At 29.4% G+C, this 13,360-nt stretch overlaps 1 protein-coding gene across 1 annotated transcript; it reads right to left on the bottom strand.

Moving 5' to 3' along the window:
* Positions 1–11,242: 11,242 nt before the first annotated feature.
* LOC117905559 lies at positions 11,243–13,014 on the bottom strand. The gene is made up of 3 exons (XM_034818457.1): positions 11,740–13,014; positions 11,434–11,589; positions 11,243–11,293 (listed from the first exon to the last, which is right to left on the bottom strand). The coding sequence occupies exons 1-3, from the start codon at positions 13,012–13,014 to the stop codon at positions 11,243–11,245; spliced, it is 1,482 nt and encodes a 493-aa protein (XP_034674348.1).
* Between the last annotated feature and the right edge of the window lie 346 nt (positions 13,015–13,360).

Below are 13,360 nucleotides of genomic sequence, written 5' to 3'. Positions count from 1 at the left end.
CTCTAAAACACACTGGGATATATAACAAGCAAGCAAACGCTGGTGATGAGACTTTATAGCCAGGATTCAGGAGTGATTGTAATGCCCCGACCAATTCAGGGGTAAAATCATAATTTAGAAATTATTAATTAATTAAAGTAATTTAATAAGGGTAAAAAATCTTTTCGTATTTAAAATCCCTTTATATAAATTATATCTTTCCTATATTCTCTATTCAGAAAACCCTTTTACATAGAGATAGAAAGATTAAAGAGCATATGGTTGAAGGTTTGAAGGTTTAGGGTTTAAAGATCAATTTTTCAGGTAAGATTTTTAATCTTTAAATTAATATTTTATATTCGTTAATTAGTTTTAAACACTTTAGATATTCTTTGGAATATCTCAATTTTAATTAGAGTCAGTTTAATTAATTTTTAGGTCAAAAGAATTAAAAATTTATGAATATAGTTTGATTTATTAATAGAGATCAATAAATTTTGATTATTCAAATGAATAGATCTAGATAAAAAAAAATTAAAAAAATTATATAGTTTTGGATGTGAAAATTACATAAAATTGTGAGTACGAAGATTAAAAGTTGACTTTAGAGAGGAAAAAAATGATGAAAGAAGCGTAGGAAGGATTTGAGATGTTGAAAAAAAAAAAATTGCATTGGGTATTTGTTAAGTTTCGGTAGGAGATTTAAATAATAGTAATAATAGTTTAATACAAATAAATATTCTTAAAATATTTATTTTAGATAAGTTAGAAAAAAGGAAATAAATTATTGTTTAGGAAGTTGAAAATAATATTGGATGGTAATAATTTTAAAATGAAGAATTTGGAATTTTATCATACTACTCTGAATAGAAATTTGGTAATTGATAAATTTTCAGTTACAATGCGAACGATTGTGTCGTTTCCACTTTGATTCATTGGGATTAAGGTGTGAAATGACCATGCTCTTAGAGTGGGTTTTGGGGCGTGACAGTGATACAATAAAAGCCATCCACAAGCTGCAGTGATGGAAACCCAGTTCCAGAAAGGCCTCTTCTCAAGTCCTTGTAACAACTAAAAATTCTCGGATACGTGGTTTCTATACGCTCATGGGGCCACAAAGCAAAACGTTGAATCCTCGGATTATACCCACCATCCAGACTTTCGTGTGATGTCCTCCAACACTCCAAATGGAAACTGTGTTCATTTTTTAGGCAAGTTGTCCCTCTCCTAAATGACTCCATTGATACTCCGGTCAAGCCCAACTGCCATAAACGCGACAAGTTCTCTCTATCTGCCATTGTCTGATTGGAGACGTACACGGACACTTTAGTCAAGGACTCAAAGTTCAATTGTCAAGCGTGAAGATACCGGCAAAGGATGATTTGACGGGACGGAAACAGTAACCATGGTTGGATCCCTTTTCAGACTGGCTGGTTAAAGTAATCGGCCTTTGATGTCTAAACTACTGGTGGCTTAAGAAATGAAGAATAAAAGCCTTAAATAATTAACCTTCTGGTTGGTTATTAAAAACAGAAAACAAATAATGAAAAGGGGATAACCTTTTTTGACCAGGCTGTATGGAAAAGTTGGTGAAGAAATGGTGAAATTTTGGCCACGTGTCGTTTATACGCTTTTAACCTTTTTTTTTTTGAAAAAATATTTCTGTGGAGAGTACATGAACATTTATTTCAATGTATAAATGAATCCCACATGGGTCTTTTAAACACCTCCCTCTGTGACCAACGGTCCACATTAAATTGGCCTTACTTGCTATTGGGCACGTGCCATGCACCCGGGGCTCATGCTACTAGCCCTTGACCTACGCCCACCCGATTGTCATCCCTTGCAAGGGTAGGGGCATGGGCTTCATTGCTCAGGCCAATCCCAACAAATTTATTTCCCGGATCATTTTCCGGAATAGCTATGGTTTCCAAACAAAACCCAACAGACTGGTAGTCCAAACAAAAGACTAGGGGTCTATTTAACTAAGTTTTCAAAAATTATTCAGGATCAAAATCTGTTTGAAAACACTATGTATTATCTGTGAAAGCATCATACAATTATGCACAATGGGAATGTTCCCAGCCTATTCTCCATGTTTTGAAATGTTTATCAAGACACTAAACAACGCCTTACATTTATTCTAAAACGTCACCCTATTTTCGAAATAAATTCTTAAAAAACAATGTTTAGTTCAACATTTGCCATAGATTATCACAATTGTTATTTTCTAATATCATCTTTCACAATTATATCATCTACATAGACTATCACAATTGTTATTTTCTCAAATGATGAGTGTTTGATAAAGAAAGTGTGATCTCTTTGGTTGTACTAAAATCTCATATCAACCTAGCAAATCTTCCAAACCACACTATAGGAGATTGCTTTAGCTTATATAACAATTTTTTCAACTAGAACACATTATTGTTCTTAAAAACTTCATCAAATCCTAAATGAGCCTCCATATGTACCTTTTCTTCTAAGTCACCATGCAAAAAAGCATATTTAATGTCAAACTACTACAAAGACCAACCAAGATTAGTTGCTAAATATAATAACACATGGGTAGTCTTCATTTATGCTACAAGGGAAAAGGTCTCTTGGTAATCTACTCTACAAAGTCTTATCAACCTTATATTTTATTGTAAACACCCATTTACACCTAATTGGCTTTTTCCATTAGGAAGCTCGACAATTTCCTAAGTTTGACTTTTCTCGAGAGCCCTCATCTCCTCACTCATAGCTTTCTTCCAATACTCATTCCTAAGTGCCTCTTAAATTGTTTGAAGGATTTGCTTAGGATTTAATTAGGAAAGAAGGCTTGATGTGATGAGGATAATTTATTAAAGGAAATGAAGTTGTATATGGGATATTAGGTACACTTTATGATTCCTTTCCTAGGAGTAATAGGCACAAACAAATCCTCAAAGACTTATAGGTCAATGGTAGTCATTTTTTAAGTGTGTTTGTTTTGGTTCTTAGAAGATGATGGAGAAAAATAAGAGTACATTTTAGTACTTGTTGTTGGTTCAAGAGCGTTGGGCTTGTATCAAATTAGAAGACATCAATCTCTTTCTTGAATAAACTCGCAATGGTAGTGTGCCATCAATCCTTTCTTCCTCATTTTTAGTAGGTAAGTGTTTGTTTTGGAAAGAATATTGACTATTGGTGGAGGGCCACTAATAGAAACAACAGAAAGACTTGATACTATGAGTTCTAGGTTGTTGGTATCTTGAAGAGTAGGTAGATCAAGGAACAAATGTAAATACCCTTTGTCTTTGAGTGTTGACTCCCACTTAAGATGAGAGGTAGGAAAGAATATCTAATTTTCTACAAAAGTAACATCCATGGATACAAACAATGTTTTTCAAGGTTGGAAGGTAACATTAATATCCCTTTTTAGTTATGGAATAGTTGAAAAAAATACACTTAAGAACTCAAGCAACCTAGAAAAAACAATTGGAGTTTTGTTGCCTAATGTTCTAGAGGGTAGTCGATTGATTAAGTGTGTCGTGATTAAACCTACTTTCCCTCAAAATCCTTTAGGGACATTTTTCTGGAATAATAAGGTTGGAATCACTACAAGGAGATGATAATTTTTTCTTTCAACAACCTCATTTTGTTGTGAGGTGTCAATATAAGAAAATTGATGGACAATCCCTTCTTTTTGAAGAAAATGTGACAAGATTTGGCTCAAATACTTTTTTTTCTTTTTTATGATATCTTATGCTAATCATTTAGTCTGAACTCCAAATTAAGTATTAATCATTTTATGAAACACTAAAAATATGCAATAAGATAGAAAAAAATGTCACACTATGGTTAAGATCCATTGTAATTTGGTGAATTGATAAAAGATTAACTAATAGCTTAGGAACATGTAATACAAATTTTAGTGAAAGAGATTGGGTTAAGTCAACTAATCCTTAACCAACCACAATGGCTAATGACCCATCAACAACTTTAATTTTTTTGTTTTCGAGGTAAGGGATATATGAAGTGAATTGGTAGGAGTTTGTCATATGATCTATTGCACTGAATTAATTATACAAGCATAAAAAATATAACTTAAGAGGCATAAAAGGTATGAGATAGAGAATACGTGCTTGATTAAGTCAAGGAAGAAGAGACACTAGGCTTATTTAATGATGTAAGTAGACTTTGAATTCGCTTAATCTCTTCTTTGTTGAGTCCACTAATTTTGTTGTTTTAGGAACTGCATTCTCTTGGTAAGAACCGTTCTTAGAATCAGCAATGTTGGCATATGCACTTCGCTTTTCAAATTGAGCATTGTAGTTCCCATTGTTTCTACTAAAGAATTGTGGTTTCGTTTGAAGTTTTTGACAATTCTCCTTAGTATGCCTTGGTTTCTTATAATAATTACACCCAAGGTTGTCCTTATTACATTGTGGTCTTGGTTGATTACTCCTCCCACCTTCTATTCTAGCTTTACTTCTTAAATTAAATGGGTCAGAATTTGGTTTTACAGTGGCAAAAGTTGATTCATCCATGGTCGAGTATTTAACCATCAAAATTCTCCTTCTTTCTTTGGCCCTAATGATTGAGAAAACCTTATTTAATGATGACAAAGATTCCTTACTAAGAATTATGACTCCTACTTGATCATATTCCATATTAAGTCAAGTAAGGAATTCAAAATTCCTCTTTCTTTCAACAAATTTTTGTAGACACTTTATCTTAAAGTTCTAATAACAATCTAATTCAAACCACAAGCTTTTCATCATATTGAAGTACTCAATAAAAGATAAATTACCTTGCTTGGTGGCTATAATTTTGATCTTTGATCTAATTTTTGCATCATTGGTGCATCATCGCTACACTTTATCTTAAAGTTCTTATAATAATGTAATTCAATCACAAGCTTTTCATTGTATTGAAACACTCAATAACAAATAAATTACCTTGCTTGATGGCTTTAATTTTGGTCTTTATCTCATAAATTTGAAAACATTTTGTATTTTGAAATAGGTTTGTCTAACAACCTCCCATATCTCCATTTCCAATTGCATTGAATTCCAAAGTCAAGACATGATCATTAAATCCTTCATATCCCAAGCTGCAAATTTAAGATCATCTTCAGTAGGCACAAGACCTATTAGGTGACTTAGTTTTCATTTTTCATTTAGAAAGGTCCTCACAAGTTGTGAGATCAAGTAATTGATACCATGCATTGAGCCTAAATAAGGCTTGCAAGTTTTGGTATTCTCTAACTAAATATTGAGTGGTTGTTTCAAACATATCAACATTGATTTTGGTTGTAGGAGCAATTTAAGAGATTATGGACATTTTGAATGGAGAAGGTAGAGGAATTAATCAAAAATCGAGTTGGAACGAAAGAAAATGATGAAGCTAGCACTAAGGCTGAGAAACTTTTCTACCAACAATGAAGGTCATGCAATACTTTTTCTAACAATTAGGCTATGTTTGGTTCCCGGAAAGTACAAAGGAAAGAAAAAAAATGCTAAGGAAAATGATTTTCTCATGTTTGGTTGTCCTATGAAAAATATCAAAGAAAATTAAATATAATTAAAACTAATTAAAAACTTATGTATTTTTAAATTATTTAATCTTTATATTGATGAGTTAAAATAAATAAAATGAGTTTGAAGTAACAAAAAAAATAATTTATCAACTTTTAATCTATTTTTTTATTTTCCTTCACTTTTTCTTTTCTTCTACTTTTCCTTTGTATTTTCTTTCCCTCGCATTTTCCCTCAAATTTTCCGGGAACCAAACATAGCCTTAAGGAAAAAAAAACTAATAAAAAATTATAAGGAACAAGCTTAGGGCTCTAATACCATGTGAAAAATTAAACTGAATGAATTTTTATTATATTCATTCCTTATAATGCAAGTTGTATATATATATATATATAAATCAGCTAAATTATAGACAAAATTTTAACATATAATTGAAGCTATATAAGGAAACTACAACTAAGAAATATTACACTATACAACTTGAATCAAATTGAACTGATTTAAGAAACAACTCAAAACCTTTAATATGTTAATCAATGTGTATAGGTTATGCAGCCTGTATAAATATATTAACATAAAAAATACATTTGGCTAGAGTTAGCAAGTTGGAATTATTATCTTAATATATTATTAGAAGTAATTCATGTTTCTCTGCAATCAAGTTGTGCCTAAAAGTCGTTCCAGCTATTAAACCACTTCAACACTATACAATATTATCTTAATTTTACATGTTATTAATTAATTTAACAATATATAATTTTTAACTATTCATATATAAATTTAAATTAAATATTAGTGCATGGAAGCTACTAAGGAAATGTTCGAGCTTGTCATTACATAATAAATAATGTTAAATTGTAAATAAAAATAAAATGTATAAGTTGACAAAGTAACTCTAATTAAGAAAAGTTAAATTCAAGTTACTAAGTTAATATTTGTATAAAAAATTTACCATAGTCTCCCCAATTTTAAAGACATTTATCAAATGTGAAATTACTAACACTATATCCATAGTTCATCTTTGAAGCAAATCTTAATAACTATGTAGTAAAATATGAATAAATGAAATTATGTAAACGTGTGTATCCAAGGAAAAGTTAAAAAAAATAAATAATAATACAAATTTTTTTTAAAAGGCAATTCTCTACTTATTTAAATTGTGGAAAAAAAAAATGTGAATTTTAGTAACAAAAATGGTGTGGATGTATTTTAATATATATTATATTATATAAACTTAAATAGTCATATATGACATACATATCATATAATATATTTAATTAATAGAACATATAAATGACATAATTTTAAATAATTAAATAATATCGAATATACTAAAATTGATCAAAGTAACATATCACATCAACAAAGTCTTAAAAGTATTTTATTTATCAGTTTAAAAATAAATTTTCTCATTGAAATTGAAATTTTTCTTAAATAAAATTAAGAGCTTTAACAAATATAACCATTTTTCTTCTAATTATTTCTTTAATTAAAATTATTAAATCCACATGAAAATCACTTTTCCTCAATAATTTCTTTATTATTATATTATCATTTTCCTAATAAATAGAAATTAAATAAATTAACACAAATGATGACAACTTTTATGACCCGAATTCTAGGTGACTTGGAACTTAACCCGTGACCCTATGTCAAAGGTTTAAACATAAGGGTTACTTCTATCTAAGTTAGGTGTTAACTTCGTAATTTGAATTTTTTGGGAATAAATTGAAATTTAATTTCAAATAACTTCATTAAACTAGGATTACCATGTTTTTCTTTTAAATCAGTCACCATATGCTCACAAGTATATCATTTAATGTTTTCAAAACTGGACTAGACATTGAACCAAAAAATTATTGGTTCATAATTCATTGGTGGAATCGATGGTTGAACCATGGTCAAATCGATGATGTCATAAATATATAATTTATTTTATTAAAATTAAAAATAATTATAAGAAATTAATATATATATATATATATATATATATATATATATATATATATATATATAGATAATTAAAAATTTTAATAGTATTTTATTTTTTATATTTGATATGTTAAATTAAATGATAAAGATAAATGTAAATGTATTAATATATTTGTAGACCCGCATTTTTCACATGCATCCCCACTTGAATAGTGAAACTCGCTTTTTATTTGGTGAAAAATATGATTTTTTGAAAAAAAACTTGGAGTCACTACTTATTTTAGTTTTTTTTTAAGGGAAAAAAAAAACCCTAAGTGACTTCTTATTTGAAAAAAACATTTGAATACCTACGGTCTCTATTAAACAAATAAAGAGAATTGTGATAATTAATTAATTAATCATGGATACTAAAATTAAAAGCACTAATCAATATACACAAAAAATAATATAATCAAATTACAAGAATGTACAATATAAATGACATGAAAATTATACAAATTGATTTATTAAGCTGATTATAGAAAATGTATATTTCAAAATTTAGTTTTCAAGAAATTTGAAAGGATTTTATTAAAAAAAAACAATTTTGAATGCATGATTTCAATTTAATTATTTACAACTTATTTGCAACAAATTATTTGATTGAATTTCATTTGTATTCAATTTTTATTTTCAAGAAAATTAATTATACTCATGGTTATTAAAAGAATTTATTAACAAAATTTCAATTTGATAATAAAATAAATAAAATAAAATAAAAATTTATTTGCTTTTACTAGTAAAAGAATGAATTTTTACAACTTTATTTTAAAAAAAAAAAATCAGTTTGATTTTTATTTACAAATAAACTAATTTCTTTACAAATTCGATTTACACAAATATTTTCAATTCAATTTTATTAAAAAAAAATTACAACATCAATTTGCAAAAATGACTTTTCTCTTATTCTCATTAAAAGATTATTTATGACCTTTATTTACAAAAATTATTTTTAATCTCATTCTAATTAAGTAAATAGAGTTTTATTTTAAAAAACACTTTTTGGACAATTATATTAAAAATTAACCTTTGGGCAATTTTATTTAAAAAAAAAACTTTTTTAGGACAAATTTTATTAAACAAATAAAGTTTCAAATAATTATTACTAAAAACATTTTTTTTTTAATTTTTATGAAAAATAATTTTCTTGATTTTCTAAAAAAAAACATTTTTATGAATTTTTATTAAAAAAAACTTTCTTTTATTAAGAAAAATATTTTATGAACTATTATTTTTATTAAAACATATTTATTGAATTATTCCTCTTGTTTAAATAATTTTTTTGGTTTGCTTGATATTCAATTCTATACACATTTAGTAAATATATACAAATGAATATTTACATGAACTAATAGAAATAAAATCAAATAAAAGTGAGAAATAAAACGTATTCCCAATAAGCTTACAACAACCTCAATGTTTTCTTACAACTTTCTGAGTTTCATTTTCTTCTATAAAATTCAATGCTCCACATGTCATACATTCGTACTCAACCAATAGAATCCTAATGTGAGTAATCGAATAGGCCCATGCAAAAATAAAAATAACTCAAATGTAAATATAAAAAAAATGTACAAAGTCCAAAATAGATATTCAATCCCAAATTCAAACTTCAGTCCAATAAATTTTACCAATTAAAATAAGTCCAAATTTGTAAATATAACCCAACAAAAATATCTCACCTGCCATAAATTATAATCCAAAATTTCTAAATTAATGGTCAATATATAAGAATCATCAACCAAGTCCAAAATATGACAAATCAAAATAAATTTAATCAGACCTAAATTTAATATCTCATAATTCAAGCCTAATTTAATATACAAATCCAAATGCACAATCAAAATCAACCCAATTTAATATACAAACCCAAAATAGCATCCAAAATATACTATAATTATCTTATTCCAAATTAGATAATTCAAATAAGCAAAATCCATATCAATCATAAATCCATTCAACAAATTTCATTAATAAAAAATAAGTCCAAATTTCATATTAATTCACTAATCTAAATCTCACAAACAATTACTATTAAAATCAAAGAAAAAAAACGATGCATAAAATAAACCCACACATTTTGTTTGGAGAGTATGGAAATGAGGGGTGGTAGTGTGTTGAAAGAGAGAGAGAGGTGTGAGGAGCATCGGAAGGGGAGGTGGTCCCTAACTATTGGAAATGATGTTGGCATCATGTCGCTAGCAGTGGTAACAGTGATAGTTAATAATGGAAGAGAGTGTGGTGAGTGGGAAAGGAAAGAAAAAAAAATGGGGGTGCATATGGTAGTAGTGGATGTCTAGAAGAGTGGGTCAGGTGGTGGAGGGAGGAAAAAGAGAGGCAGAAATTGGAAGGAAAAGAAAGAAGGAAAAAAAAACAAAAATGAAGGAAAAAAAAGAGAAGGGGAAGTGGGTCTTTGTGACGTGGTGGGTACAAGAGAAAGTGAGGATAGGTGTGGGTAACAACCTGTTGGAAATGGCATTGGCATCACGTCGCTAGCAGTGGTAACGATGATAGTTAATAATGGAAGATAGTGTGGTGAGTGGGAAAGGAAAGAAAAAAAAAAAAAGGTGCGTGGGTGAGGTGGTGGAAGGAGGAAAAAGAAAGGGAAAAGGAAGAAGGAAAAAAAAAAAAAAAAAAAAAGAGAGAAAAATGAAAGGAAAAAAAAAAGAGAAGGGAAAGTGGGTCTTTGTGACGGGGTACATGAGAAAATGAGGATAGGTAGGGGTAAGTGGGAATATAAATGAGAGAGAAAAAAAAAGAAAAAAAAGTAAAATATAATAATGATAATACTAGTACTAATAATAATAATAATAAATAAAATAACAAAATAATAAAAGCTAAAACTTAAAGGATGTGTGGGCTAAAAAATTTGTCACAAAATTTTTTACCTGCAGAAGTCATCAATTATCATATATGATATTTATAACACAATATAAGATGTTATACATTCATATGTCAATAAACTCAATATTTATCAAATAATCAAACCATTACTATCCTATAATAACCAAATTATCAAAGAGTTGTTAACTTAACACATTGTCCATAACAAATAATACAAATGTCAACCATAGGTCCACAACACTTAAATAATTACTCAAAATAAAAACATAACATTTCAATGTTTGAATATTCATGAAGATTTTTGCATACTAATAAATATAAAATTCATGTCTTCATTCATTTGGGAAATTGGAATATGGAGATTGAAAATGAGCATTTGGAAAACCAAAATTCTCCACATCAAGCCCTTCTCTAGCCATGTCACCACCATCCTCATCATCTACAAAAATATTGAATATATATCAACAAGAAATCATTTTTGAAGAAAAAAATATAATTATTGAACTTTTATAAGTTTAAATATTTTACTATCCAATGTGAGAACTTGAACTTTCCACTTCATTTATTGGAATTGACCCTTCTTCATATAGAAGATTTTCCAATTCTTCAACATCTAGCTCTGCTGGCTGATTGTCATCAACTACCCAAAAATCGGTCTCATCAATGCATGCATAGTCATGGGATCATAGATTCTTTTCTTGTTATAAAACCTAAAAAAGAAAAGCATATAATTATTCATAATTGTGAATAGAAGAATTTAAATTCAAAACAACTAAGAAAGCATTTATATCGATTTTTTAGCCGCAAATTGTAATGAACGTATACAAGATCATTAAGCCTTTGATGTTCCAATCTATTCCTTCTTTTGGTATGTATACGTTCAAAGACACTCCAATTCCTCTCATATCCAGAAGACGATGCGGTTTGGCTCAATATTTGAATGGCTAACTTTTGTAAATGTGGTGCACTGTATCCATGTAGCCTCCACCATCCATCTAGTTATCATTTCACATTAAAAATAAGAAAAAAATAAAACACATTAGCAAGTTTAAAATATTAAATAGTAAGTAGGTAACTAATAAAAAAGAACAAACACACTAATAAATGAAAATAATATTTTACTAGGTTGAAGTACTTCACGTGAAGAATAAGCAAGGTCTCTTCTAAAACTTCCCAATCGATCACGAAATAACCTCATTTCATTCATTGTTTCAATCTTGCCTTTCAGAACTTTTTGATCAATAACATCCATAACACCTCCAATAACATTTGGCTTATTACAAAAGTTTTCCTAATCATATTGGAAACATGGATTCAACCAATAAGCTGCTAAATGAATGTTTTTCTTTAGTTGTTGATCCCAACGTTGCTTTATGATCTTTGTATAAGGCTTGTATAGTCTTTCGCTGTAGTTAAACAATTTCTTAATGCCCAAACGAACCCTATACATGCCTTCATACACATATCCCATCGAAGGCCTCTCATCACAATCAATAATACGCAATAAACGCATTAGTGGAGACATAAGATTCACAACAATCAAACAATCATTCCAAAATCTATTATCCAAGACGATGGAAACTGCAACTTGGCTTTTATAATCCTTTGAATATCTAGAGTCCACAAAGAACTTACTAGTCACCAAAGCTTGCAAGTCATGTTTATGATCATGAAGACTCTTGAGTGCAATGAAAGTAGTAGCAAAGCGAGTTGCATCAGGTTGCAGAATCTCTGTCCATCCTTCCCTTTTTCTCAACCAACTTAACAAAGCAACATGATTATACACAAAAATTGTCACCTTTGATGCACGTCTTACAAGTTCAGCAACATGGTCTATCTTACCAATATCCTTAAAGATCAAATTAAGACAATGAGCTGCACAAGGTGACCAATTAATGTGTTTATGCTTCTGAGAAATCAATCTCCCCGCAACCACATAATTTGCTGCATTATCAGTCACTACATGAACTACATTGAGTGGACCCACCCATTCAATCACCTCATCAAATAACTGAAACAAATTAGTTGCATCCTTGACAATGTCCGAAGCATCAACAGATTTCACAAACGATATTCCTTCAGGACAATACACAAGGAAGTTGATGAGTGTTCTTTGTCTGTTATCTGTCCAACCACCACCCATTATTGTACACCCAACTTTTGCCCAAATTGCACGATAAGAGTCCACAAGTAATTGAACTTCCTTTTTAGCATTCTTTAAAAGATTAATCCGCAACTGATAGTAATTTGGACCCTTGTATCCAGGACCAATTGTAGATATAGCATCCAACATTGGCTTGAAGTAGAAGGAATTCACAGCATTAGTAGGAATGCATGCATCATAAAAGAATCTCCCAATCGCCATATTCGCTCTCCAAGTAGCTTCTTTCCCAGCTAGCACACTCCTCATGGAAGGTTGAGCTCCTTGTGTATTTCTTGGTGCAAAATACTTATCCACTGTTGATTTTTTCCTTTTTCCACTACTAGCTGCCATAGAACTTTGCATTTCTTGAACCTCTTCTTCACCTTCTGCCATATCCCCTTCAAATTGTGACACATTAGGACCATAAGGATTTCTATATTCATCTACTTCTTTGGTTGCTTTCTTAGCATTCACAAACTCTTGCAAAGAATTTTTCATGCGAAATCTGACATCAGGTGGAACCGATTTACATGGACCAATATCTCCTTTCACTCCAGCAAGATGTAGTTTCATTCTATGAATACCTCCACCTTTTGTAATTTTTTTACAATACAAACAAATAAGAGCTCTCCTTCCATTTCCATATCTTTCTTCAGAAACATGCTCCCATGTAGGATCGGTCTTACTTCTACTTGATTGAGAATGGGTAGTTGAATCTTGACCAGAGGATGGAGTCAAGTTTGATGCCATTTTTTATTTCCCTATCAAATTAAAAACAAAAATCCCACATCAGTCTAGAGAATGAAGGTCATCAACAATTTAATGATTTATAATCAAGTCATCAACAATTTACAATCACATATCACATATTAATGATAGTAAAAAATACACTTTTTCACCTATGATTCCTTAGATAATC

The sequence above is a fragment of the Vitis riparia genome, chromosome 18 (genome assembly GCF_004353265.1).
Source record: "Vitis riparia cultivar Riparia Gloire de Montpellier isolate 1030 chromosome 18, EGFV_Vit.rip_1.0, whole genome shotgun sequence".
Lineage (NCBI taxonomy): Eukaryota > Viridiplantae > Streptophyta > Magnoliopsida > Vitales > Vitaceae > Vitis > Vitis riparia.
Note: the sequence above shows the minus strand (reverse complement) of the source record. Positions and strands in the feature narration are given on the sequence as shown.

Excerpts from the sequence above, each read along its gene's own strand:
- LOC117905559 (XM_034818457.1), bottom strand. The coding sequence starts at position 13,014 with ATGAAACTACATCTTGCTGGAGTGAAAGGAGATATTGGTCCATGTAAA. Across the intron at positions 11,590-11,739 it reads TGTATGAAGGCATGTATAGG|GAAAACTTTTGTAATAAGCC; the intron begins GTTCGTTTGGGC and ends CAATATGATTAG. Across the intron at positions 11,294-11,433 it reads TTGCTTATTCTTCACGTGAA|ATGGATGGTGGAGGCTACAT; the intron begins GTACTTCAACCT and ends AATGATAACTAG.